General features: G+C 45.3%; 12 protein-coding genes across 12 annotated transcripts; 5 read left to right on the top strand and 7 right to left on the bottom strand.

The window, feature by feature from the left end:
- Positions 1–95: 95 nt before the first annotated feature.
- Positions 96–1,446, bottom strand: C8R40DRAFT_1165061 (uncharacterized protein; the record flags this gene model as incomplete). The annotated part of the gene is made up of 2 exons (XM_046230621.1): positions 96–484; positions 543–1,446. The coding sequence occupies 2 exons, from the start codon at positions 1,444–1,446 to the stop codon at positions 96–98; spliced, it is 1,293 nt and encodes a 430-aa protein (XP_046092745.1).
- A 796-nt stretch (positions 1,447–2,242) lies between these two features.
- Positions 2,243–3,383, top strand: C8R40DRAFT_1165060 (uncharacterized protein; the record flags this gene model as incomplete). Its single annotated transcript, XM_046230620.1, has 8 exons — positions 2,243–2,426; positions 2,477–2,510; positions 2,568–2,718; positions 2,782–2,849; positions 2,901–2,932; positions 2,995–3,062; positions 3,119–3,304; positions 3,360–3,383. The coding sequence occupies 8 exons, from the start codon at positions 2,243–2,245 to the stop codon at positions 3,381–3,383; spliced, it is 747 nt and encodes a 248-aa protein (XP_046092744.1).
- Positions 3,384–3,599: 216 nt separating this feature from the next.
- C8R40DRAFT_1031477 (phosphatase 2C-like domain-containing protein) lies at positions 3,600–5,106 on the bottom strand (the record flags this gene model as incomplete). Its single annotated transcript, XM_046223172.1, has 3 exons — positions 3,600–4,156; positions 4,220–4,399; positions 4,458–5,106. 3 exons carry the CDS (start codon positions 5,104–5,106, stop codon positions 3,600–3,602), a joined length of 1,386 nt encoding a protein of 461 aa, XP_046092743.1.
- A 397-nt stretch (positions 5,107–5,503) lies between these two features.
- C8R40DRAFT_1157863 (uncharacterized protein) lies at positions 5,504–6,589 on the bottom strand (the record flags this gene model as incomplete). Its single annotated transcript, XM_046229675.1, has 3 exons — positions 5,504–5,950; positions 6,007–6,197; positions 6,247–6,589. The coding sequence occupies 3 exons, from the start codon at positions 6,587–6,589 to the stop codon at positions 5,504–5,506; spliced, it is 981 nt and encodes a 326-aa protein (XP_046092742.1).
- A 58-nt stretch (positions 6,590–6,647) lies between these two features.
- Positions 6,648–7,090, bottom strand: C8R40DRAFT_1079240 (uncharacterized protein). Its single transcript, XM_046227037.1, has 2 exons — positions 6,963–7,090; positions 6,648–6,885 (listed from the first exon to the last, which is right to left on the bottom strand). Exons 1-2 carry the CDS (start codon positions 7,022–7,024, stop codon positions 6,678–6,680), a joined length of 270 nt encoding a protein of 89 aa, XP_046092741.1. The 5' UTR covers positions 7,025–7,090; the 3' UTR covers positions 6,648–6,677.
- A 612-nt stretch (positions 7,091–7,702) lies between these two features.
- On the bottom strand, positions 7,703–10,639 carry C8R40DRAFT_1031580 (uncharacterized protein; the record flags this gene model as incomplete). Its single annotated transcript, XM_046223180.1, has 15 exons — positions 7,703–7,745; positions 7,807–7,963; positions 8,026–8,073; positions 8,140–8,185; positions 8,237–8,386; positions 8,464–8,590; positions 8,643–8,707; positions 8,782–9,058; positions 9,125–9,351; positions 9,414–9,588; positions 9,649–9,758; positions 9,828–9,982; positions 10,043–10,151; positions 10,202–10,411; positions 10,472–10,639. The coding sequence occupies 15 exons, from the start codon at positions 10,637–10,639 to the stop codon at positions 7,703–7,705; spliced, it is 2,067 nt and encodes a 688-aa protein (XP_046092740.1).
- Positions 10,640–10,724: 85 nt separating this feature from the next.
- C8R40DRAFT_58444 (uncharacterized protein) lies at positions 10,725–11,237 on the bottom strand. The gene has a single exon (XM_046235527.1). It carries the CDS (start codon positions 11,144–11,146, stop codon positions 10,811–10,813), a length of 336 nt encoding a protein of 111 aa, XP_046092739.1. The 5' UTR covers positions 11,147–11,237; the 3' UTR covers positions 10,725–10,810.
- Positions 11,238–12,102: 865 nt separating this feature from the next.
- C8R40DRAFT_57249 (uncharacterized protein) lies at positions 12,103–13,367 on the top strand. The gene is made up of 9 exons (XM_046235495.1): positions 12,103–12,165; positions 12,223–12,562; positions 12,622–12,649; positions 12,705–12,734; positions 12,796–12,834; positions 12,895–12,918; positions 12,974–13,008; positions 13,061–13,152; positions 13,215–13,367. Exons 2-9 carry the CDS (start codon positions 12,400–12,402, stop codon positions 13,242–13,244), a joined length of 441 nt encoding a protein of 146 aa, XP_046092738.1. The 5' UTR covers positions 12,103–12,165; positions 12,223–12,399; the 3' UTR covers positions 13,245–13,367.
- Positions 13,368–14,352: 985 nt separating this feature from the next.
- Positions 14,353–16,649, top strand: C8R40DRAFT_1079212 (uncharacterized protein). Its single transcript, XM_046227036.1, has 17 exons — positions 14,353–14,375; positions 14,452–14,611; positions 14,670–14,704; positions 14,762–14,794; positions 14,852–14,985; positions 15,088–15,127; positions 15,198–15,221; positions 15,275–15,372; positions 15,424–15,503; positions 15,562–15,569; positions 15,621–15,764; positions 15,831–15,846; positions 15,902–15,944; positions 15,998–16,006; positions 16,067–16,107; positions 16,174–16,292; positions 16,356–16,649. The coding sequence occupies exons 2-17, from the start codon at positions 14,574–14,576 to the stop codon at positions 16,514–16,516; spliced, it is 1,023 nt and encodes a 340-aa protein (XP_046092737.1). The 5' UTR covers positions 14,353–14,375; positions 14,452–14,573; the 3' UTR covers positions 16,517–16,649.
- Positions 16,650–17,557: 908 nt separating this feature from the next.
- On the top strand, positions 17,558–19,687 carry C8R40DRAFT_1157862 (WD40-repeat-containing domain protein; the record flags this gene model as incomplete). The annotated part of the gene is made up of 5 exons (XM_046229674.1): positions 17,558–17,767; positions 17,832–18,452; positions 18,508–19,199; positions 19,254–19,470; positions 19,523–19,687. The coding sequence occupies 5 exons, from the start codon at positions 17,558–17,560 to the stop codon at positions 19,685–19,687; spliced, it is 1,905 nt and encodes a 634-aa protein (XP_046092736.1).
- On the bottom strand, positions 19,674–24,768 carry C8R40DRAFT_57431 (uncharacterized protein). Its single transcript, XM_046235501.1, has 35 exons — positions 24,605–24,768; positions 24,387–24,554; positions 24,261–24,335; positions 24,143–24,202; positions 24,041–24,091; positions 23,935–23,984; positions 23,775–23,873; positions 23,670–23,724; positions 23,567–23,607; positions 23,346–23,510; positions 23,266–23,287; positions 23,117–23,205; positions 22,973–23,057; positions 22,872–22,923; positions 22,786–22,821; positions 22,653–22,721; positions 22,558–22,589; positions 22,453–22,508; positions 22,150–22,399; positions 22,083–22,097; positions 21,786–22,023; positions 21,689–21,729; positions 21,477–21,640; positions 21,322–21,418; positions 21,225–21,268; positions 20,978–21,172; positions 20,856–20,915; positions 20,781–20,808; positions 20,711–20,730; positions 20,481–20,654; positions 20,320–20,387; positions 20,158–20,248; positions 20,064–20,095; positions 19,942–19,999; positions 19,674–19,879 (listed from the first exon to the last, which is right to left on the bottom strand). Exons 1-35 carry the CDS (start codon positions 24,666–24,668, stop codon positions 19,850–19,852), a joined length of 2,874 nt encoding a protein of 957 aa, XP_046092735.1. The 5' UTR covers positions 24,669–24,768; the 3' UTR covers positions 19,674–19,849.
- On the top strand, positions 24,749–25,468 carry C8R40DRAFT_1079185 (uncharacterized protein). The gene is made up of 5 exons (XM_046227035.1): positions 24,749–24,848; positions 24,905–24,956; positions 25,020–25,079; positions 25,165–25,199; positions 25,251–25,468. The coding sequence occupies exons 1-5, from the start codon at positions 24,798–24,800 to the stop codon at positions 25,335–25,337; spliced, it is 285 nt and encodes a 94-aa protein (XP_046092734.1). The 5' UTR covers positions 24,749–24,797; the 3' UTR covers positions 25,338–25,468.
- Positions 25,469–26,113: the final 645 nt, after the last annotated feature.

Below are 26,113 nucleotides of genomic sequence, written 5' to 3'. Positions count from 1 at the left end.
CGTTCTTGCGCCGGCTACCAACATGTACAGGTCATCTAGGGTACTTGTATTGTATTCAAAAGACGACGTTCCAAAAAGTGCACTTCGACAAACCCTTATATCTGCCACCATTCCAACATCTGTCTGTGTTTGAGAATACCGGTTCCAAAGGTTTCGGGGAAATTAGTTTCGAGACATTTTGTGCCCTCCTGAGAAGTAAATCCGTACTCGGAGATGGTGATATCCGCTGTGATAAACTGTAGTGAAGAAATTGAAGGTAACAGTCGATAAAGTTGATGATCTATTGACGGACAAGCAGCAACAGGAAAGGAATGAGCTGTGAGGTGAAGATGGTGTAATGATGGTACATTGTCTTCCGTCAACCAATTCATAATGTCCCCTAATAGAAAGGTATGTTCATGCTTGCATTCAAACTGAAAATGAGTTAAACGTGGAAATATAAGGCCTCGCAAGATGTTTTGGGAGAGAGAAGGCAAAGGAAATGCTGAAACGAATACGTAACTGAGGACAAGACTTATTGAAAGGTGGTATACGTGACATACCTGGCAATTGAGATGCAAGATAGTCAGTGGAACTGATCGTAAGACTTGTTATAGAAAGGGCACAGTTGGCGAGAATAGCTCTATGTCCCCACATGTGTCGGAGCGATCGATGGCACCGTAGTGCAAGGGAGTCCAAATGGAGGATAGAAAAGTATCGTGAGGTGGATATGACCCCACGTTCGAGCTCAGGTTCTGTGCCTTCGAGATATAGTCTTTTTAAACTCGGGATTATAGTTTGTGACTCTCGAAGATGACTATCAATCGAGAGTGCTCCTTCGTCTAAAAAATCGGGGTCCTGAGTGGCAATCACAGCATCACACAGAACAAGCGTATGTAGCTGCTTCAGTCCAGAGATGTGCGAAAAAAGCACATTCCAGGAAGGTACTTCAAGATTGCATGTATCGATAGCGAGATGTTCCAAGCAGGGATTGTTTTGGATCAGACCTGCGATTCGCGGAAGACGCCATTTCTGTATTGTCCGAGCCTCGATGACATCGTGATACAAGTGCGCGATGCGCGCCTGCAGCGTGAGGAGGTTTGTGAAAGGCAAATTTTCCGGTATTTCATCCATATCATAACTATGGTCAGAACCCGAGACGAGGAAAAAAGACAACGTATGCACCGAAGAGACTATCATCTGGTTTCGAGCTATGCAGGATCGGAAGTTGGCTAGGTAAGCGGATAGGGAATCATGTTGAACATGACTTCGGTCTACAACCGTTGATTTACCATAGTTAAGGGATGTGCCATATGTTTTCCCGTATCCAAGACTAAGGGTGGAGAAGAGATGCCAGCGAGTTCGAAAAAGAAAAGAACTGTGAGTCAAGGATAGCGATTCAAGATCTGCTTTGGATCGAGTCCAGTCTACAATCGCATCTAGGATTTCTTGTGGAAGAGAATGCATAGTTCGACACCTTTGGATAGTAAGTTCAAAGTAGAATCATTGTGAGCTGTGTTCAGCTACATAGAACGGCCGTGGGAACACTAGCTTTACGATTTAGCGCTCAGCGCTTGAATTCGAAGTTATCAAGCTGCCGCATCGGTATATGTATATCATAGGCTGGTCAATGTAGGTTCGAGGAGGGTTGGGGCTGCTGGGGCCTGCTGGGTCTTTCCTGGGCTCTCGAGTCTCTCCTGCGGAAAATGTGTTTCCGATCCACCTGTCACAACACTCACCAAGGGTAGTATGCCCTGATTAATATTTATTAATGATGCACCCTGCCTAGCCCTGCATGTACGCCCTCCACGTACCCTCTGTAGCAGTCCGCAGCCCTCTGCATGCCTTGTCTTCTGTTTGGACAACGTCATCCCGCAAGACATCCTTTTGAACTCGGCTCATCCCATAGTTGCTCCTTGCTGCTAGGCTCTTGTCTGCCTCAATTGTCGCGTGCTACTTCACGGCGTCGGTCGAATTGGACCTGATATATTCTTCTTCCTCTTCTTACCTTGCCAGCCAACGCGATAGGAGGTCCGAGTGGAAGGGCCTTCCAAGGCATTCCACATGGAACATGAAAGTCATAAATCGAGATGTGTTCCTAACCGACGGCTAATGGAAAACAAGCGCATTAGGACAAAACTGGACAGTTCGACAAACTATAAAAGAAAAATGTCAACTTTTTTTTCAGCCCAGGTATCTTGTACATAGAACCTACTTCTACCTCTCTCGGACGCCCCTCGTCAAGCTCTAGATCGCGTCCGCTATGTTCTCTATACTTAAAGTCCTGTCGCTCATTTTAGCCATTGCTACCACATCCCTCGCGTCTCCTGGTCCGTTCCTCTCTCGCCGCTTTGCATCACCGACCATCCGTGACGCATCCACGAACGCGGAGCGCTTTTCGAGGGGTATGAACCCCCTCCCGCCCAGGACTTTGTATAATCCTACTCGTAAGCCTATCCACGATGTCCACAGAAAACAGAGTAATGTTTGGTTACAGGTGTGCGCCGGTCATTCCCGTCATCTTCTCCGACGTAAGAGCCTCCTCCCTCATTTTGAAAGTTTTCAAACTCGTCGTTTCTTTCCACTAGGCTTGTTGCAAAGATCGTCGTCTCCAACAAGGATAGCGGTGCAACACTTGGTTATATGAGGGGAGCGACCGTGAACACAGCAACTTATGCAACCACCTTTTCGTTCCGCAATCCTTCCTCTGCGTCAGATTTGGTCGAATTGAATGACTATGTATGTCATCCTTCCTATGAATACCATTTTCTTGCTAACGAGCTCATTTTTGAAAATATCTAGTCAAGTGGCCAGCACTATGTCTTTGCTGCTTACTCGAATGGGTACTATGTCGGTCCCAATAGCTACGAGTACGTTTATATAACCATATTCCCAACGATAGCCTACTAAAAACAATCTAGTTCATTGATGCTGGCTACCACTACTCTTTCTAGTAAGTGTCTCGACGTTTTGGCTCACCGAACCTTAAAGCTCTTACTGACAGTGCCTTTATAGCACCTGCTGGTAGTGAACAGGAACCTGACTATACAAAAGGACCTACGCAATATTCAGAGTCTACGGTCGTGCGTCCTTATTTCCTTCACTAACCCGAACCCCGCCAATGAATAATTAATGACAGTGGTCAATCAATCCCGACACCGGCATCGTCACAGCTTATTGGGTCAATTCTGATGGTTCGCAAGATCAGGTATTCTTCCTTTCATATACCACGGCCGTCGGCACAACCACGTCAACATCGCTCGTCTTCACCGGCGATGTTGCCGCCTTCAAGGCCGAATATTCAACAAGGACGTATACTGAAGTGGTGTGTACATTTAGTAATGTTGCCTCAAAAATGTAAATTGACTCTGCCTCTCTAGACGCTCTCCGTATCCCTGTCATAAATTCACATACATAGAACCTAATTTTCATGTCGTCGGACTCTTCCTTAGACTTACATATTGCCTTTCTTTGAAGCATCTTCCATCCTTGGCCTGGATCATTAAAATTCGAAACTCGCTACTTCCAGTCTTTACAATGTGACCAATCTATATCCGTCCTCCTATAATCACTTTCATACATATACTCCATTTTACTTGTCAACCCTTATCAAAGGCTCATTACTGATGGGTGAACGGCCGAAAAACGATTACTGTAATATCGTCTATGTACAAGTCTTCGTCGCCAATACTTGGACTGACAGCGTTATCTTCAGCCATGAGGTGCGATCTGAGTTTATCGGAAATTGTCCTGCAGAGCAATTCGTATGTAAGGTTGAAGGCTGCGTTGTTCTCGGGAAAATTTTCAACGCTGAGAGTGATTGATGGCATTGAAAGATCCGGACGTCGACCTAGGAGAGTTCCTATGATGTCTACCGCGGTTGGCAATACATCCAGGGTTCCACTGGTAGCGTCCGAAACACTCTTCTTCTTCAACGACATCAATAGTCCGTTAGCAAGTGTCTCCAAGCCATCCGTGTAGATGACCACCACAGGGTCCATGTCTTTGCTGAACATCGTTAAATCAACAAATTTGACAGACGGGTCTGATATCACATATGGCGGCGTCCAATTATATCTGAGCACAGTTTCAACGGACCGCATGGCAGAAGACGGAAATTTGGAAAAAAGCGCGGTGGTGAAGGAGGTGGGAAATTTGAACATAAAATCGCCGAAGGCTGCCAAAGTGAGGACGTGAAGTAAGTATGAGGGAACAACCGCTAAAGATAGAGAACATTTACCCCGAGTCATGCTGAGAGTCCCAAAAATGCGATCTTCTCCGTCGAGCCAGATGTTGTCCCTTTCGTGGGACGGATGCGCCATGGAAACACGATGATATTCCTGTGGTGTCCGCCCTGTATGATGATCATTCACAAGAACTGTCGTCCGTTTGCTACCGGTAGACGCTTTGGTAGATAGAACTGCCAAATATATATAGTATTTTATTGAAAAGAAGAGGTCGTATGAACTTTGACGCACCGACAGAAGAATCTCCGACACAACACACCCACATCTTATTTTCCGTTTTATCTACCAAAATACCGGCCATTGTGGATCCGCATCTGGCACGAGCAATAACCTCCTTGTGGGCCTCATAGAGCGCATAAGCTTCCTTATCGTCGTTGATATTTTCTGGGTGCGGACATATCGCTTTAACAGCATGACCCAACTCTTCGTCGAACCATTGAACTTCACGTTTCAGGAACTCTGATACGTTCTTTGCTGTGAGTGGTACGGCCGATGACTGTGAGGTTGACGAAAGCAGAGGTATTCCTGACTCTGGGGAGGATGAGAAAGAGCGCTCCATGGATCTTCTAAGATTTGAGGGGAAGTGTTTCGCGAGGTAATCTGCCGTCGTTGAGCCACCATGTCCTATAAAATCCGTCCTTGAGCTACTAGGTTTCAGACAGACGGCGTATAATTTACCATCGAAAACTGCAAGAAATTGCCAAACACGATCATTGAGTCTCCAGTCTTCTGATATCGCGAAGCGGTCCTCGTTTGGCGTTCCACGGAATTGTGCATAATCAATGCTCGTGTCGTTTGTGAAAGTACATTTGTTGAGGAAAGAACGCCCTAAATGTTCCAGATTGGCGTCTAGATCGTCTAGAGAGGAAGCAGTGAACATCAACAGGGCAATATCAAAGATTCAAGAGTAAGAGAAAGAGAAGAAGAATCGAGATGACACTCATAATTCCGGCAACGTTTTATGACGTCTCGGGGCCTCCGGCTCCTGATATACATCATCCGAAAGTTTCTATGTACGCTGCGTCGTCATTTGCAACGCGCGTGTTTCGCGAACGAGCATTTCTCAAACAGAATCCGTCGAACATGGCAGTATCACATAGATGGTGCACAATGAGGCTGTTTCGTGATACGAGATGATAATAACGGTTGCAATATACTTGATATACAATATCATGAATCTGTGTACATCCAATGATATCAATGCAAATGCGATGGCAAACCAAGGGCACTTACTTATAGCCAGCTCCGAGCTAAGCCTGACACGTTTAACTGCCAAATCATTTTGGAGTAAAACTATATTTCTTCCTTGCCTTGTTCTCAATCAACGAAGGCCAAATCCAATAGAGCAAGTGCCCTATTCTCATCGTGCGAGGTATGAAAACGACCTTCTCCGAATGATCCACAGCTTGTATACATCGCTTAGCAACATAGTAGGATTTGAGTCCGGGTGTGCTATTGGGATTAAAAGTTGTTTCAACGGTTATCTCTGCGGGCTGGCTGTTCGACTGATCCACGGCAGAGGCACGGAAATCTCCCGCTACAGTGCTCGGCAACACAAACGAAAAACATATAGAGGGGTGCTCAATTGCCAGTGCCTGATAGAGCAGCAGAGATGCACTCTTAGTTGATCCATACAAGGTGCGTGTAGGAGCTGGAATTACAGCGCCCAGAGATGAGATGAGCAGTACGGAAGGTGATTTGGATGTTCGTTTGAGAATGGGAATCTGTACTTAGCCATCAATAGGATGAATATTGGTGACGAGCACAGGAAAGACCTTACAAGAGAAACAGCTGCAATCATAGGCCCAAGATAGTTCCCCCTAATTGCAGCCTCAGCTACGTTGATAGCGACCTGAATACCTTCTTCACAGGGGTCTAAATCCTGCTGTAATCCAACTCCTGCGATTTCTAGTAAAGGCTTGGTCGCAGATACACCTGCAGAAACGATAACAGTATCAATTCCGCCCCACTCTACAAATTTTGTGAGATGATTTCGAGTACCAAATAATCGGTGACATACCTTCTTCCAAAATAGACCTCACGCGTACCATATCCTTCACATTAGTAATATCAGCAGTTATTCCTATTGTGCCTTTGAGTGTAAAGCTTCTTGCTCGGCATTCATCCACAACAGCCATGACCTTGTCGTCTCGACGTCCCACGACGCAGACTTTGGCACCTTGGGCAGCATATCGGTGAGCAATATCCCGTCCAATTCCACTGGAAGCTCCCAGAATCAACACCCTCTCTTCGTCACGACGGATTAGAGAGGCTCGCTGGCGTTTGCGAGTATATGTCCTGATGCCGAAGACCACCACTGAAAGAGCTACAAGTAAAGTCCAAGTTGAAAGAAGCATGCGCATCAAAAGAGATAAGATTAGATAACAAAATGATATTCACGAGAGTTATTCGCTCATGTGCCTTATAGATGCATACATTATATTCCAACTACTAAGCTAAGACCCATGAGTCTAAGTCGTGGATAATTACTTGAAGATTCGAATTCGCCATGCATCCCCGACTCTGATCCTTTCTATTTTCCCATTTCACTATCAAGGTGCCAAGCACTCGTTCTTCCACTTTGGCTTTTCCGCCTTCTTCTTCGAGATACACTCGGTCGTGTAGTCGAGATGGCTTTCCACACCAGAACTTTACTTCGCTGTGACAGAGAGTGAAGTTCAATATCAGATAACTTGATTTACAAAATGGTATTTGACCGACGTAGAAATCACCCACCATAGAATTCTAGTATCGGAATGTTCGCGATCGACCTTGTACGACCTGTGTACGACGATCATGAGTCAGGCCGATGGTGTTCTAAGGGGAAGAATGTTGAATGATACAAATACCAAAAATTATATCTACATAGCATTAAGTAACATATTTTTGGTATTACATGACACAAAATAAACCCATTGTTCATTGATACTCTGGAGGGGGCTCATACGTCGTCCTCAACCTGATTTCTTCCATTTCTCTGCGCAGATGCTCCACCTCTTCTCTCAGTAACTCCGCCTCTGCACCATATCTGGACGTCCCAACATCCGAAGATCCTACAACACTACTCGAAACAGGTACAGACGAGGATCCTTCTCGAGTATCAGAATTCGGCGTCACTAATGTTTTTGACATAAGGACTGATTGTGTACTAGACACATTGTTAACCTCCTCAACCCGAAGGAGAGCTTGGGCATCCTGACCAGCACGGGTACCAAAGCCCGGCGGGTATGGCAGAACATTGTCATATGTCTGACCATCTTTCCGAGTCCTACTCCTTGAACGACGGCGATAAAAGAATGCTGCCAAAGCTACAAGTGCAATAAAAGCAACACCACCAACAATGCCTCCAACGATGGCGTCAACATCTACCTTATGAGGATTGGCTGAGGAAGTGAATCCAGTTATAGTAAAATGGGTAATGCTTTAGAGATAGCGGATTGAGCAAGGGGACGAAAGGGAACAAGAGAAGGCCAAGCTCACTTTGGTGCCAGCAAAGCAAACATAGCTCCTTGAGCAGGGCTGGAGATGAAATTTACCAATGAGATTGATTCCTAGACTCAAGTAATAAAGAGCATAGTACCTGGCTGTACCACCCTGATTTTTGCCACTGGAAGTATTGTACGTCGTAGGAAATACAGTAAATGCTGCCAAGTTCGCGGCACCCTCATGAACCATTGACACTAAGAGATCCCTTGTCGTGTTATCATTGACGATGCCAGCCGTGAAAAGGGTCCAATCTACAAAAAAAAACCGATGAGTACCCGCGATGTACGAAAAAAATATGCAATTCCAAATTCACGAGATTTTGCTACACTCTGATTGAGGGTATCAAAACCCAGACCGTATGCTGGAGCTAGATCGCCGCATTTTGCATAGTGAGCACAAGCATCCCATATTTCCGAATCAGACTCACCATTTGAAGCGAGGCTAGCATACCAAGAACTCTCGGCGGTGTAGAACTATAAATGTGATAAGAGCCTGTCCATATCCAACAATATCATCGCGCTGACCGTTTCGTCCACAAAATTGAAACCAAAAAGTTTATCAGGGTAAAGATTATACATCAAACTCCAGGAACTGGACGCCCCATACGTTGAAGTCAAATGACCGGAAGATTGCGCGAGATTCTGCCATTGGGAGACCAGGGAAGAAGCAATGCTCTAGGTAATAAAGGAGAGACGATGGATTGAAACAAAGTGAGGAAGCGAAGAGGGAAAATGATTGAATGAATGCACACCAGATAATTATTGTAATCATCCGTATTGTCAAACGTATGGCTAATCTCAGCCATGGTCCGAATAGCAAGAATGCCTTTGATCGCCAGGTTTGTCATATTGTCGTTTGACAACCCGTCCGCGGTGATGCTACAAGAAAAAACTTGAACAAAGGAAAGACAAGTGAAAAAGGACAACGTACAAGCCATTCGGAGTTAATGGATTTTCTGATACGAGTGTGTCGGTCCATTTCTTCAAAGTAGGATACTATGACATATGATGTTTGTGCAGGTTCACAGACCCGGCGGCGAAGAGGGGGGTCAAAAGACACATCGACGTACATATTGTGATATCAACGATCCATCTCCAGTGAACGTCGCATGAGCCCACACCATAAAGAGCATGTCGCTTGTGCTCTCGATTGCAGTGAACACCGAGGGGCTATTGACGATGGCAGACGGGAATGCACTGCCCAAATCATATGAAGCAAACGAAGGTATACTCGAACCTGATTGTTCGAATTGCATCAGCGGCTCTAAGAGGTACCGAGTCCAAGACGCATTTAGATAGATGAAAGCCGGTAACGACGCATACAAGACTTCAACTGGGTTGGTCCGCCTGGGTCCCAAGATTAAAAGCAGTATGAGGGGTTCAAGCTGGACCAAGTCAGGAAAGTGGCCTCACTGAGAATTCCCTATATCTTTCATGAAAATTTGTATGTCTGAGGAATTGAGTTGTCCATCTGTGCCAGTCCCAGCGGTAATTTCCATGCCAGCCATGGCTTGTCTGGCTGCGAGTGAAACGAGGTCGGTATAGTCGGAAGAAATCGTGTTGGCTGCCGAAACGATCTGATCGTCTAGAGCAATGGCTCGTTGCAGTGCATCCGAAGAGTCGCCCATGAGATCAATCAACTGCGATAGAGGTCAAACATTGGAACATATGTAGGGGACGGATTTTCCTATGAACAACTCACTGCAGAGGGAACATCCTGATACTTCGTAAAGAAATACGGCCTTCGAGTTTGGTTCCCGGAAGAAGTCGAGTAGATGATATCTCCATCTCTCACAAGACCGATACCCCATACAACCGGTGATGAGGTGGAAGAGATTTCTCCTAGATTGTTGCAAAATCCGAAAACTGGCCAAGAACTAAATCAAAGAAAAAAACTGGTACCCAAGTCTCCTGAAGCAACAGCTGCAAAAGCTCACTCGTTTATTGCACGAAAGTTTATGTCCTGGTTATTCGTAAGATTCCCGTTGTTGAGAAATTGACTCCGGACATCAACGTCGGAGCCCGACTGGTAAGTGACGCTCGATCCCTAGGTAGCATAATTATTCAACAGGATTTATTGGACGTATAAACGAGGGCCCTTCATGGAAATGCTCACCCAATTTGTAACATGATAAACAACAGGATCACTAGCCATGTTGTTCGATTCGGTCATGTATTGAGGCGGGGAACGCTGAACTTCGTGATAGATGATGGAATTGCTGATAGTGGTGTTCCATTGCACTTGGCTATTGAGGTCGAATGCAGTCCATTCTACGTGTACACGAGTTCAGTACGTCCGAGAGAGCTCATTTAACAAATGAACACACTCACCTCCGCTAATATCCTCGTAAACCTGTACTGAATGCGAATTTCCATCGGTCGACGAAAGTTCCATATAAATATAAGTGAATGGGAAGGATTGAAGGACGAGGTTCGAAGGCTGCCGGAAAATCAGGGTGAAGTTCACTGAATGAACTTAGAAATACCGACCTCGATTGGACTAAGAAAAGTAACATTGAGTGCCATTGGTCCTGCTTGTAGGCTAAGAATGGAACGAGTAGGTTTTATCTGAATTCCGGTGAGGCTGACAGGCTTTGCGATAGCATTGTTAGCCAGTTGTAGATCGGGCCCTTCAATAGCCCCTCCCAACCACTCATAAAGTTCACCATCCACACGCATCAGCCCACTCCAGCCTACAATCTAGGAAGAAAGCATGGCTCCTGAGTGAAGGCAAATCCGCGAGTTTGTCAAGAAACGTACATGATTCGTCCAGAATACCGGCCACGAATTAGGAACAGCTGCACCAGTATTGCGGGCTAGATAAGCTTGCAAGTAAGGAGATCGAACAGCGAGGGGAATCGCTGCAGGAATTATCGATTGACATTGTACCAAGGGAATGACGAAGCAAAGAATGAGGACAGTGAGCATTTGAGCGTCAAGGGGCGAAATAAGTCTTCATTACAACCACGCGAATATGATTATATTGTTGGCTATGGGCACTGTGATCCAACATGTCAAATCCAACTCTGTACACGGTGATCATCACCGTTAAATTTGGACATAAAGCGGCAAAACACGAGACTGTCCAAAAAGATACGATTATATGAACATCGAGGAGTATCGGATCGCATCATTGTCATTGTATATGGGACAAAATGGGTTTCTATGAGACCGACTGACTATATATACAGTACATCTCCAACCAAGTTGGTAATCGCGTGAGTAGTGTCCATTGCGAATGTACAGAGAGCGACGATGAGATAAACAAAGGTCGCGACACGAAATTGACAGAGTCATTTGTTTCACGCTGACCATGGCCTTGTGGGACAATGTTTTCGCCGAGTTACTGAGATTGCGAGCGGTGCGCGCGGGTCGATGAGAGGAACTGCTGCCGAAGTTGGGATAGTGAAGCATATAGCTTCTCTGACTTCGCATATTCCTGCATATTTCTGTGCTTTGAGGACTGAAGTAATGCACAGTGATGCACTGATGAATGTTGCTTGAATACAGTAACCGATTCACAGATCGCAAGCGGCTTGGTCTCGGTTCTGCTCTATTGGGTCCTTCGAAGAATCACTTACATATAGAGCATGCAACTGCATGCAATCAGCTTTTTGTTAGTTCACATCCGATCCAGAGATATACGCACAGGTAGATAGACAGGTTTCTTCCTCTTCTGTATTTCTTCCATCCGTCACGAAGCTCGCGCTCATCGCTAGTCCTCGCCATGTTTTCAACTTGACAGAGAATTGTGATTACATAAATAAATGTTTAGTTTACCGAAAGTTGAAGATCGTTCTCCGCAAACCACGTGCACTGCCAAAAACCTTACACACTGCAATGATCTGTTATACTGCGATTCTGAAAGCTGGAGAGATATATATACGCCGGGTGATACTTGTTGGCTTATAATGTTCTGCGACGGGCTGCTGCGGGGAAATTTCAGTCTTTCAGGTTACCGGCTGGGTCCAAGAGTTGAACGTTGGAACGTTGAACGCCCGTTCCAGGTTATCCCGGTGCCTGGGACCGTGGAAGGATGAAAGGACGACCTCGCAACTGACGCATCACCGACGCCAGACCGACGCTGCTGTAAATCCTCCTGTCCCATCAACGGCCACTAGGCTCTCTATGTACAGGCATTTTCTACATATGCTCATTTACACTATCTAGTTATCTGACTATCACTTCCAGTCATTCAAACACGTCGGTACTGGCTGGTATGTACTTACTGGCCATATATACCAGAAAAGAAGAATGCTTGGCTATCCAGACCGAACCGTCGGTGCGGCTGGCCTTCAGCGACGGTGAATAATTGAAACTTGTTGAAAATACCCTAACTCACGAAGATTCCAGAAAACGTGCTATTATACATATGTGTGCTTAAAAGCTGGCTGAATAGTCAGAGGAGGGCCGTCGCCGATTTGTGCACAAAGTCCGAAGCCGACATGAAATAAGTACATCGCCTCCATCGCGCTAAGGAACGGTTCAACTAAACAGTCAGGACTTGCCAGGGCCATCGATAAACCAAAATCCGTAGTGCAGGTCCGATGTTTATCAGCTGTGTCTGATTTCACATAAAAAGCTCGTTCCCCTCATTTCGACTCCTCACGCTGAGCTGGTCTCTTCCTCGCGGTTCACTCATTCCATTGCCGGTCAATTCCAACCCAATCATCTCCCTGTCGATAAATATGTTCACCAAATCGTTCGCTTCCTCCTTTGTTTTGGTCTTCGTTTCCGTCATGGCTATGTTTGTTTCGGTGTCTTACGGCGCTCCGATTGCTGTTCGGAGGTCTACCGCGCTTGCTGCTCGGCAAGATACTTCAGCGAGTGGGACTACATACAGCGGGGATGGTGAGCAACAAAGCCATGGTTAGCATAGTGTTCGTGAACTGACTTGGACAATTCCATAGGGACCTGGTATGAGACTGGATTGGGCGCGTGAGTGCTAAGCAAGGGCATCCCCATTTTTTCCAAGTGTTCAAAGAAAATACAGATGTGGCATAACCAATACCGATGGAGACCCGTAATTGCCGTCCAGCTCACTTTTGCACCTCCTTTTCTCATTTTCCCATTTTCCCTCACAGTATCGTGGCGATTGGTTATCAGGGTTTCGATTCCTATCCGTAAGTCTATGTATCATGTATCATTTTTATTGTTATCCACTTTTACTCATATTCGCGTAGCGGAGCCACGGCCAATCCAAATGAGTAAGTGGTGTGCATGATTTTTCTTCAAAACATTTGCTCAATCGCCCTCGTTCAGTAATCCCATTTGTAACAAGAAAGTCACCATATACTGTAATACTTTCGCCATTACTCTAGAGTACACGGCCTAACGCATAAATCTCAGATGGGGGCAAGACCGCCACAGCTACAATCACTGACCGATGTGCTGGATGTGCGGGGGCCGACGACCTTGACATGAGTCCTTCCCTATTTGACGTAAGTTTCTCTACTAAGTACGTGCTATCTACTATTTACATGGCTATTTTAGACGCTTGTAGGTGACCCAGGTATTGGACGGGTCAGCATAACCTGGAACTACTCTTAAGCGCAGTTGGCTCATTCATGCGTTCTTGTGAATGAATATCTGTTTTGGGGCTCTGATTTCTGCGCCCGTTCGCTGGTTGATCCAGCAGCGGCATACCTTCCTTCGATGGTAACTAATATAGGATACCGCAGAGACTATTGAGTTACGTTTGAAATTTCTGAACATGTAGTACTATCCTCTTCAACTGTGTTGTAGTGTATATAGTGCTGAATTGGAAACAGTCAACTGATGCCAAAAGCACTTGTGAAGCGTTTTTTGGAGCGTTTCAAAACCATTGGCCCAGACATCCTCTCCAGCCGCTGGTACAGCAAGGCGTTACTAGGCTTCCTACTACCCTATTCTCCCCGGTGGAATTGCGTTACGCACTCGAGTCTCGCACCTTGTGGGTGCTTTGTGTGAGACTTCGCATCCTTCGCTAAGGAGTTAGTCGAATAGCAATGAGAAATAAACTTGAATAGCATACCACATAATCATCCTTTCATATTGCCCAACTTTGCCGAAGTCGACGCGTCTACTCACTAAAACCCCGGCTTCTCCGAGCAGTTCGGAGATTGTCCCACGGTCTCTCGTTGTTTTATTCTAAGACTGGACGCTTTTATGAACTTCGGCCTCCATCTGCTTTTTACCCGTCTTCTCTTCCTCTATGATATGATGAGGCTGGGTTTGGCTGGGTCAATCGTAGAGGAATTCGTCGAACAGCTTCAATTTAAGACCTCACAAGCAATAACTAAATTTTAAAACTCTAAATGACTTAATACTCGGAGAATCAGTTTCGTCCCACCCAACTAGGATCAATGAATCATTACCACTGTTCATAGCATTCCGTACTTCAGAGCTGCGAATGATAGGGCAAAACTCAAAGTTGAGTAAACAACATAAGCTGTACTGTAACTGTGTAATATGTTAATGAACACCACGAGCAGTTCAATCCTGGTCGCCGTCGATGTTGAAAGCCATGCTATCTCATTTAGAGAACCTTCTGGTCGCAATCATTCTCTCCGAGAACTCAAAGTAAAAATTGTAATGGAAAACCACAGCTTCTAGACTGAAGACCTTCAGATATAGGCGATTGCAAGTCTGGTGTCAAATAGTATTCAATCTTCGAATGGTCATTGTATGTATATTTTCCCGTGCTTTTACTTCCGGTTCCCTTTTCTCATGTTCCAGCTCACGGTGTTAATTCTGATAAGAATGTCCAGGAACTGATAGATGAAGGGAGCTGCACGTACAAATAGGCCTATGTGTGTGTTAATCTGTTACCTACCCCCTCCATTCTATTTCCCAAGACTTTAGTAACACCAATCCAGTAAAAATGGACACTACGGAGAACTATTCTCTCGGAACGAAACTGTGAGTACTCCTCCCCGTCAGAATCATTGCAAAGCCTCTCAACCCTAGTTACTTTCAGACGGGCAGATAGTTGTCTGTATCTTTTCGCCTTCAGTGAGTCTAGGTTGCTCGACTTCAACTTCTTTGTTCATTTAACTTGTGGGATAAAAGCGCTTTTGTATTACGACCACCTCCTGACGTTTGGTAAGGCTTCGCCAGCTCGGGTGATCTTGTTGAACTGACATGTACGGTATGGTACAGATGACGAAGTCAAGTTTATGTGGTCCCGTCCGAATCATATCAGCAGCCGCCTGTTCTTTCTGAACAGATATTTTTCATTTGTGGGCAACATCGTAATATTGCTATCGATGTTCTTTGCTCCTTCCGGTCAATCTGTACGAGTTCCTGTTCATGGTACATGTATGTTCTCATAACTGGTTTAGAGGTTAGATGCTGCTTGGCTCACAATCAAATCCCAATGTAACAACGGATAATCTAGCTGCCATCCTTGGGAGGAGTTCCAAGAGTTCTTTCATGGTGCGTACTCTCGGCTGTAGTCTTCTCATCTGAGTCAGTTCTCATCAAGAATATTTTCATATATATTCAGCATTTGCGCAAATCATAGTTGCGAGTGCGTCGTTTGAAATCAGTGCTCAATCATCAATCTTAATTATTATAAATTAGCTTTACTCACAATGAGGGTATATGCACTATATGCACGCGACAGGCGTGTCCTCATTGTTCTCACTGGAATAATTTTATTCGGAATCGGTGCTACAGTTGTGAGTTCTTCTGACAACCTACTTTGTTCCAGGCTAACGTTTGGATTACAGATATCACTGGTCTTCTCCGAATCCACACCCGCGCCCTCCCTCTTCCCCATAGGCTGCCATGATATTTTAGACCTAAAAAAGTAATTGAATTTCCTTTACGCGTAGTTCATATTTACAGCTTTGACCTCTTTGTCACAGTGCCGCGTGTAAGCCTTTAATATACCTCAATCTCAATGTGAGTTTTCTTATTTTCTTAGTGGTTTCTGTGGGGTGGGAACTTGTCTTCATATATGATACATTGCTGTTCGGCATGACTGTATTCAAAGCCTACCGGGCGCGGTCGCAACCTAGGGTAAAACAACTAGAAAAGTTTTCCGTCTTCACAATCATTGTTCGAGATGGTAAGCAAGCTGCATCTTGATATACATACTCATTAGATCGGCCTAACGGAGCTCCTATTTCCGTAGGATCCATATATTTTGGGTGCGTGAAAATCTCATTCCAACTAGCTCAATCATTCATTGACAAACATATACAGTATAATGGCATTAGCAAATCTCGTGAACGTCCTAACATTCTATGTCAGTTTATATTTCCTGTATCAGTTACAATGTTCTGACCCTTCAGTACGTAGCTTGCGGGAGTAAGTACCCTAACCATGTGCCACCATGCTACATCAGTTGAATGCATCGTCGAAACCCAGGATACTCTTTTTAGAGGTACACTATCCCCCTTCGCCAGTTGGTAAGTTCAATATTTTTTTCGTCTACAATTTCAAGTCTTTCTTTGCTTACTTTGGTTATTATCCAGCATGTCTGTTACTCTTATGTCGCGTTTGATGCTGCATCTTCACAAAATCACGAGTCAAGGCCTATATGCATGGTATGGGGACACAGTAGCACGACCAGCCGACTCATACACACCCGATGGTAAGAGTCTTGATCCAATGTTAAAACCATCCTTCATAGTCACTGCCGCATGATTTCTCTTAGCCACAATGTCCCTGATGGATTTTGGTCCAAAAGAAAATCATTACTCCCAAGAAAGTATCGACCACTCAGGAGATATTTCGGTACCAGAAGATACCACAGGCCAGAGCAATTCTGGAATACCGGGTCCTTCGACGACTAACTTCGAAATCATGGAGGTTTGAGAGGAAGACTTTTATGCATATGAGTAAGTACATACATACGTACATCATATAATTCTCGTAAAATTAGTATCCGCAGTAAAATATACTGGAATCGTCTCCAATAATCAAGCTTGTATTTGCATCGGCCCCGCAAATGTCAATTTGGAAGCGCCTCTACTACGTAGCCTTCGATAAAATGGGGAGACACAAATTCTTGTTGACGGCTATCCGATACGCCTGAGTCCTAGCATATGATTGGGATCTATACCTATTTGACGGGTTCGATTCAACAGGGTTATAAGTTCCACCAATGGGCTACATAAGAGATACCTACTACAGAAGCATACATCTATCAGAATCCGAGTCCGTCATACTCCACCACCATCTGAGGATTGCATAAATTCATATCACTTAACTCTGACATTATGAGTTCATCCTCACTCCACCATCGCGGAAACTAAATAACATGGTTGTCGATCCACACCATGCTGAAGCTTAGCATATGAGGAATCCAGAAAATACCGCTTCCATGTATCGTGCTATGCGATCATCAAACTCCTTTTTATTCAACGCCACTTGAAGTCCTGGACCAAGGTAACGCTTTATGAGCGAACATGTCAGATATCGGATTGCAGATCGTTGCTTTCTTTTGCAGAGATACGTCCACAGACTCCACATTACCCGCCAATGCCAGCGCTTTTTAAGGTCCGCCGAACTAATGATAACGATTGGAAAAGATCAAGGGTGGGCCGCTTGTAGCAACTACCGAAAAGGAGTACAAGGCCACTCCATGAGAAAACTGTGCTCACAAACTAGTTCATCTTCATAATGTAAACAAGGTAGTTGATTTTTGAAGTTCTTGTTTTTGTCGGATCTTCCCAGGTCATTTTGACGAGCCAAGAACGTTTCATGAGTTTGCCTACACTGATCTATGAGAGGTGTAAGGTACGCACTGTACGCATGAAAGTTCGCCCAATCGTTATGGATGTCGAAAAGGGATAAGCGCTTTTACGGTCCGAGACAAAAAATTGTGCGCGCTCAACTAAGCGCTGAGATTTCTTCATGCCGAAGCATTCAAGAAAACGACAGAAACTCTCTAATGAGGCCAATCCCCTAACAAACGACTCAGCCAAAGATGACGAAGAGCGAAGACTTGAGAGCCTACTTTTTGGAACAAAATACGTTCCTGTTGGGAACAATGGGTTGTTGCAGGTCGAGGCGGAAGCAGCAGAAGCAGATGGGAGGCAGTTTCAAAATTTACTGGACAACGATGTTAGTATCTCTTGCAAAACCTCATGTAAAATCTCTTGTTAAAGCTAAGCATGGAAACTTTCAGCTGTTTTTCGTAGACGACGAAGTTGAACACAATTCAGATCGCAGTGATTTCGAGGACCAAGAGCCATCGGGCTCAGGCTCAGGTTCTCAGTCAGAAAACGAAGAAGGGTTCGAGAAACTTTCAACCCCGAAAAAGCCGCATCCTCATCCAAAGAGTCTGCAATCTAACCGTAGGGCCCCTGCTTGGACAGATGATTCCGACCCGACCCGCGTTTCTTTGTCCTCAAAACGTCTCAGAAAGCTTCGAAATGCGCCAGACGAAGAAACACTACCAGGGCGTGAATACGAATCTCGACTACGGAGACAGTTCGAACGCATAAATCCTGAACCTGATTGGGCCACCCAAGCTCGTAAAAAAACCTCGCAGACTGACGATGGAAATGGCGACGCTGAAATGGATTTCAACACTTTGCTATCCTCCACCTCTGGTATCCACCATTCAAGGTCTTTGCGCTCACAAGTTCTTGCTCCTGGAACTATCGATATATCTCGCTTGCGCGACGCGAACCAGTCCGCACAAAATTCAGGTTGCGGCGATATCAAATCGTTAGCATTCCATCCCAGTGAACGTGTACCCGTACTATGTGTGGGCAGCTCAGATCGTCGAGTCAGAATGTACAACGTAAGTTTTACTTGATCCTATCGCGAGTTCTGTAACCAACGGAGAAATTTACCAGATCGACGGGCACACATCTCCCTTATTACAAACTCTCCACATACCGTCTCTTCCTCTAAGCTCACAGTCCTCTGTTGCTTTTCATCCATCAGGGTCTCATCTTCTATTAACTGGCTCAAGACCGTACTATTTCATCTATGATCTACAAAATGGAACTCTCAGTGGTAGCGACCAAAGTAAACACGGTCTGTGGGGGACGCGGTTCGAGGATCTCTCAGCCTCATTAGAATCTCCGACGTCTTTCCGAAAGCGAGGTAGGACGCGGGGTGCAGGCGTTGACGAAAGCGCCCCAGTCAACTCACAGAACACTCCAGGCGCACCTGGAATGGAAGTGACCGCTTTCGAACCGAGAACAGGATCCATACTTGCCGTCGCGGGTCGTGGAGGCTATGTTCATCTTGTGGACTGGAAAAGTGGCGCAGGGCAGGTCATTGGCAGCCTCAAGTGTTCGAACGGTGGCGGGGGAGTGAAAGGTTTGTGGTGGGCATCTCCATCGAGCGAAAGATATTCGGAACTTGATACTGGATTTGGGTCTCGGGAATACTTGACCGTGCTTACCGGGGACTCAGAAGTGTATGTGTGGGATGTCGGCGAGCGACGGTGTGTGCGGAGATGGACAGATGAAGGCGGATTTAGAGGGTCAGGTAGAGTTCTTGCAGGAAGCGGGAAAGGTTCTGGTTGGTTAGCGATCGGGTATGGTATTTATTTTTCCTGTATCTCGTGCATGGGAATAACACTGTTATTCAGCTCCAATACTGGCTTGGTCAATGTGTATGGCACAGACTCATATACGCCTTCCACTGTATCCACATCAATTTCGTCGTCATCGTCTTGGTCTGGTCTTACTCCCAAGCCACTTAAAACTATCGAGAATCTCATCACCCCAATCTCCACCCTTCGGTTTAACCATGATGCGCAAGTGCTCGCGATGGCAAGTAAGGAAAAGAAAGACAGTATGCGATTGGTAAGACGGAATTTACACTGCGCCTAAAAACCTTGTTCATTTGATTTCTAAGATACACCTGCCCTCACTCACGACCTTCTCTAATTGGCCTACATCAAACACACCTTTAGGCCACGTCACTGCCGTGGACTTTTCCGCACGTAGTGAATACATTGCCATTGGGAATACTCGTGGAAGAGTACTACTATATCATTTGAAGAACTTCGGTGCATATTAGTCTTTTGGTGCTTCCCAGTGGCGTATTGCTCTGCTGATCAGGAAATGTCTTCCTTGCTACGATTCTATCCTCGATTAGGTATATCCTCCACCATTGATATTTTATCTATGTTGGAACAAGTATTTCATAAACGCCGAAGTCGGAGCAGAAGTACAGTGCAAGCTAATGAACAGAGGTAGTGCTATAAGGGGTCTGAAAAAATATAAATACATCCCAGTTGGGTTTTTGACGGATGATATGAGAAAGATAGCAACCGAAAAAGCACATATCAAGGTCGGATCACAACTGTACCAAGTGGACAAAGAGTGAAGACTAAGAATTAGTGCAGAGGAATAGGGAAAGAAATGCCCACTAACAAGTTCAAGTCGGTGCATACCTAGACAAAAGCTGTGCATATGTTTCCGAAATCTGCAGTGGTTGGATGATACGTGATGAGAACTTCAAAGTTCAAAATGGAACTCTCGGCATACCTTTTCAGCGCGCTCCGTTCCCCCAGGCACAAATCTACATATCACCGTAGATGCCTCAAACCATCTTTTGGCCTCGTTCAGTGAAGACGCTCTACATGTACGAAACACGAGTTGAGTACCTGACCACAATGTCGTGGTATTTGAGAAGAAATGGCAACTGACTCCAAGCACTCAAAACCGGTATTATACGATGTGGCTAGAAGCCAGAAGCGTTCATCCATGGGGTAAGCCTACAAATGAAAACCGATGCACAGGAAGATTCAGTTTCTTGGATGCCGCCTATGCAACGAATTCGAAGAGTCGAGCATGACACGGAAACAAACCTTGTCAGCATCACTGTTTTCCATCATACTGACTGCTTGTTCAACATATCCAATAGCCTTGAGTCTATCCGCAGATGTGTTTCTTGCGAGTGTAATTGTACAAATGGCTCGTAGCCACCGCGCATACTTCTCCAATGAAAGAGAATTGTGGTCAAGGGTAGCATGCAATACAGCCTGATATGATGGAACAATCATCAAACCATTCACCTGAAGAATAAGTCTCATGTTACCTCAAGACCGCCGCATAGAACTAATAGATGCATGAGCTTTCTTTCATTGATTACGCCAAGGTTGGCTTACCATTGACAGGACATCCTTTCTCTTCCCACTATTCCAGTTAGTCTTAGTCACTTTCTCTCTAGCGAGAAGACTTACTAGAATATCAGCGATTGCCTCATAGGTGGCTACTGCAAGCTGTCCCGAGGTAACAGCATCCTGCAACAAGGTGGATCAGAGGTTGATGCATCAACACAAGATCTACAACAAAAATGACTGACTGCAATTGTTTTCAACAATTGGTCCCAATCACTGAGTTGCGCCAATATCTCCGCTTCGAATACCCTAAGCGTATGGAGGAAGTATTGTGAACGAAGAAGTTCATCATCGCCAGTTATTTTGTTACTCTCGATAATTTGTGAGATCCTTGCTTTGCATGACTTGATCTCCGCGGATATCTCGCGTATCTGCTTGGCCTTGAACAATATGAGCAGTTGTAACAACAACAACAAGAGTAGCCATTCGCACGTTTATTGAACCATTCGCTGACGATGCCTCACGAGCTGCGAATACTTAGAATGACATCAGTCACAGCGGAAGGCAGACAATGTCAAGTTGGCCCTACCTCGGCCAGCGACGCCGGAAAAGAATGCATTCATGAGGTGAACATACAGATCTGGTTCCACCTCCACGGGAGATGCTTGACAATACACTTCCAGCATCTATGAATATCGTCAACTTATCTACGTCGCACATTTTCTCAGGAACGAACGTACTTACGTCCTTAGAGATGTCAAATAGCGCTGAAATCTGCTCCTGAAATCCATCCCAGTCAGAACAGCCTTGGACCGCACAGTTATACGCAGTTCTCCATAACCAGGAAACGTCTTTGATTATCAGAGATACAGCCTTCTGTTCGAAAGCCGCGTCGACCAGGATTTTCGCTATTCTGATATCAATTACCTTCTCCATACAAATGCATGAACACGAACCGGTACGAAAGTGTGTCACCACGCTGTCAATTAATGTAGACCTATTTTTCGGGGAAGGATTAAAAAAAGCTATTGGAATGGGGGAAGGATTTTGTACCGAGCAGCAATCGGTTCTGCCAGTAGCTTTAAGATCAGCCTTATGATACAGCGCAGAAGTGCCATTGCTTCAATTACGGTCTCGCCGCTCTTCGAAATCTTCAGGGTGGTCAGCAGAGCCTCTAGAATGGCGAGAAGAACATTCTTCATCTCTGACTCATGTGATATTTTCGTGGCCAAAAGCAGCATCTGACGGTCGAAGTCCGGAGCATTAACCATTGCATGCATCGACTTGATTGCTGTAAAATCAGTTGTGTCAGCAGAGCGCAACAAGATACCACTATAAGCGCAATATTGCCTTCATCTTCCAACCCTATAGAGATGCGTTGTTGAATGTCAAACTAGCAAAGATTCAGGTCACTCACCCTGGTAAGTAGCGATGAGAAAAGCCAAATAATGGGTTGCAGCTTCGTTGGAAGGACAGGATCGGATCACTGCAGCTGATCGAGAATACTCGCGCTGCTCGATGTAACATAGAGCCGCTTTGCGATAGCTTTTTGAAGCGCTTGATGAACCATGCACTTTGAATAGTGGGTGACCACCAGCCGCGAACCATTCTGCTGCTTGCGACCAACGTTTGCCGTGATAATGGCGATCCCCATATTGCCAGAGAAGCTAAGAAATTTACGGGTTGGTGACATTTGCAATAGAACGGACGATAGACACACCGATAAGCATGCCGCAGCCGAGATGCTTCGGAGCTCCGTATTTGTTTCACACACAGCTGTAGCTCATGTAGTTAATAGAGAACAAGGATTCGGTTAGACCCGTACATGTGAAAGCTTTCCCGATGACTTCCATTGCTCTGGAATGAACTTCATCCTTTGAGCAGTGAACAATTAAAGATAATAGAACGCGGTCAACAGACTCGGACTCTTTCTCATTGCATTGTAAAGCTCTCTCTAAAAGGTTTTGAGTAACAGCGGAAACGAGAGTGCTACCGCGCGGATGATTGATCTTAGCAATTGCAATCGTTCACAATCATAGGGTGAAAGTCTTACTGCTGGTGTCCAAGTGTTCGCAGTTCCCGTAAGATGCTGTCAAGATATGAGCCTTGCAATGACAAAAATCAACACCATAGTCTCACTCGGTCACAGTTGTATCGCTGAACTTCATGTGATTGATGATGGATTTAAAAGCTGTTTTGGCCTGGTCAACGAGTTTTTAATCGTGAAGTAAACCTCTAACCATCGTGTATAGCTGTATCCCCGGATTGTCTTTTTTTAAGAATAGCTAATTTCAACCAACGGAGTTCCTGATACTCGGAACTTGCCTGAGGAGCAAATTGTGATCAGTAGGAATCAGGGATATAGAAGACGTAAAGAATGTTACATGATCTTTTGAGGCGTCCAATGAAGGAGTCAGTTCTTCTAGTGTAGCTTCTGCACTATCATAACACTCAGATAGGAAGTACGCTCTAGCTGATACATTGTGAGATTGAGAGTCTTCATTAAACGAGACCAGCTGTATGGAGTGCCCACCAAGTGTTCTGAGGATTGATATCTGTAATACAAGGACAATGACTTTCGCAAAACGACAGATGATATGTATGTATACGGACTCTTAATTCCAAAGCATTAGGGACGCTTGATTCTTCTTGGTCAACAATTCCAAATGCCTTCTGTAGCCAGGCGGTGGCGTCAGAAGACTTGTCCTGAATCTGTCCAACCTGATTCTTAAGGGCGGATTTGCCAATGTCATGAAACTTCGCCGCCAAAAGCACACGCTATCCTTGCATGGTTCAGTGGGTTTGGGGCATACCAGATGCATAGATGGACTTACATCATGGGCGGGAAAGACAAGCCGTTGCTCATCATATATAGCTACCGGGCCCGGGCTACTTAGTCACATTCCTATGTAGACTCATTATTGCAAGAAAACTTACCCAATAACTTTTGGGCCATGAACTCCGACACGGTATGATTACCCTCTTTCCACGCCTTTTGTGGATCAGAGTCTGGATACGAAAAGGCGAAGCATTTCCACGCACCGACTCCATTCGACAAGAAAGATACACCGCACGAGCACAGGTTTTGGAATGTCGATACGTACCTTCCGGGTCATCCTCAACTCTCATCATCTCTTCATACTAATTAAGAATAATGAACTCAGCGTGTGGTTTTCCAGGAAGTTCGATGCGAAGATTTCACCTTGGCAGCACTTGCGAGAACACCTCCGGCGACATCGAATTGGCCGAGTTCTGGCAAAGTATACGAATTACGTTGTGCAAACTTCTGAACTCAGAAGTGAACGGACCAGAAAGAATAGCTCCGGTTTTGCTTGCGAGGCCTAGGACATGGATGAGAGCTGGACATAGTGATTAGTCCACGTTTAAGCAGCATTAATCAGACGACACACTCTCTATTCCTGGTCTTTCTTCTAGCCCTGCTTCGACTAGTCGAAATGCGGCCAGTCTGACTGGAATTCGGACGAATTCAGGTTGTGCCGAAGGATCCCCGGATTTTAATGAACGTACGTGCGCCAGCCAATGCGCGGCCATCATCGTCAGGATATTTGCTGACAAGTCCCGAAATATTCCACAAAGTCACTCCTGAAACACTTGTCACCAAATGCATAGCGGATAATTTCTCATCATAAGCACCTTCTTGGTCTAATATGTCACAGAAATTGGCGCAATCCTGTTCTGCCTTTAGACGTCGGTCCGTGAACGATTCAGCGAGGTTGGATATCCGTTCGAGGTTCTCGATTATAGAAGGTCGTAAAGAGATGTCACTCGCATCCAGTTGGGTTTTCGTCGTGGATAACAGATCTGTAATACGGTGTAAGGATACATCTAAACAAGAGAAGATGATTTATGACCTTTAATGGATTCAAAAATCTCCTGTAAATTTGGCAAAGTCTTCTTCTTGCGCGTCCCGGACATTTTGAATAGAGTGGAATCGGTACACTATTAGCAACCGTCACAAATAAGTCACCACAGGTCACGTGAAATGTGACCTTCGTGTTATGCTTTGATTGCAGCTGTGTTCATTATACATTGACAGTGACGATAATGCGCCATTCTGTTGCACTTCCTCCTGATGCAGTGGCTCTCGCCACGAAGGTATCCTGAACTTCTTTCTTTTGCCGTAGTATGAAATGACTCCATTCTGTCACAAGGAAGCCAAAAAAGAGGGTATTTTTGCCGGTTTGACTTCCGCTTTAGCATCAAGTGAGTTCTGTCATTTTTTTTTTCAATGCGAAATCGTTATCTCAAAAAATCCTGCATATGTAGCTTTGGTCGGATCTAAAGCTTTAGGACTTAAAAGATATCCGGCACTTGCATGCGGGGCCAGTAAGTTTTGAGTTTTCCTTCATTTGAGTCTCGGGTATGTACTTGAAATCGAATTTTGTGGCTGATAGTATACGCATGTTCGCAGTAACTGCGGTGCTTTCAGGATATTACTTCACTGAGGTATATTTCCCTTGTGCTCCGCAAGTTCACTGTTCTCACTCCATTTTGCAGGCTTTCACTGCGGCCCACCTTGCAAAATTAGAGCGTGAAGTACTTCGGCATCGAGCAGAGGAGAAAGATAAATTTGGCTCATCGTAACCTGGTGTGAACGAATGTTTTGACCCAAGGCTCCTCTCGTGCGATGCACTCACTTGAATCCTTGAACTTCTTTTGTGCTCTTTCCAACCTCATTCTCAGTCGTGATAACTCTTGCTGTTCGATGGCTTTCGAATATGATTGTAATTCTAATCAACTGTTCAAAGCTCTCGAGTTTGTCGGAAAGAAAAGGGTCCAGACCCGATGGTGTGAGTTCGATTCTTCATATGAGGATGCATTGCCCTGCAGCCCGGCTGTTCCTCAAGCACGTGCAGGCTGTTAATATGCTGTGAGGCTTGAGCGTCGGCGTCGTCCATCCTTATTTTGACGTGGCATTAAATTTTCTGGTATCCAAATTTTTCTGACTTACGGTGCCGGTCATCCTTCCTTTCCATCTGGTGTGACATTCCAACAAAGTCAGCCCGACGGAAGGTGTATACTGAGTTACAGTGGTTGGTACAATCTACTTCAATGTATTGCCTCCACGTTTAGCTGCCAGGCTATTTAGCCTCAGGGTTCTGGTCAGGATCCGCCAACGCCGCGAACCAGCTTGACTGTTGGGGGTTTTCGGAGACTCGACCGTTGGGGTCTAAGAGGAGCCTCAGAAATGGCTGCGGTGGCGGAGATCTATCCGAAGTTGCCAATGAAATTCTCGAACATGGTTACGCAAAATAGGAGGAATTTGCAACAGCCTTGGGGGGGGACCTGAATAAACCTTAGGCACCTGATGATGTGCTATGATAGGCTATGATGTGCGAAGGAACAGCTCGAGAGCGAAG

The sequence above is a fragment of the Lentinula edodes genome, assembly GCF_021015755.1.
Source record: "Lentinula edodes strain Le(Bin) 0899 ss11 chromosome Unknown C8R40scaffold_1, whole genome shotgun sequence".
NCBI classification, from domain to species: Eukaryota; Fungi; Basidiomycota; class Agaricomycetes; order Agaricales; family Omphalotaceae; genus Lentinula; species Lentinula edodes.
This window is presented reverse-complemented; position numbering and strand designations above follow the sequence as displayed.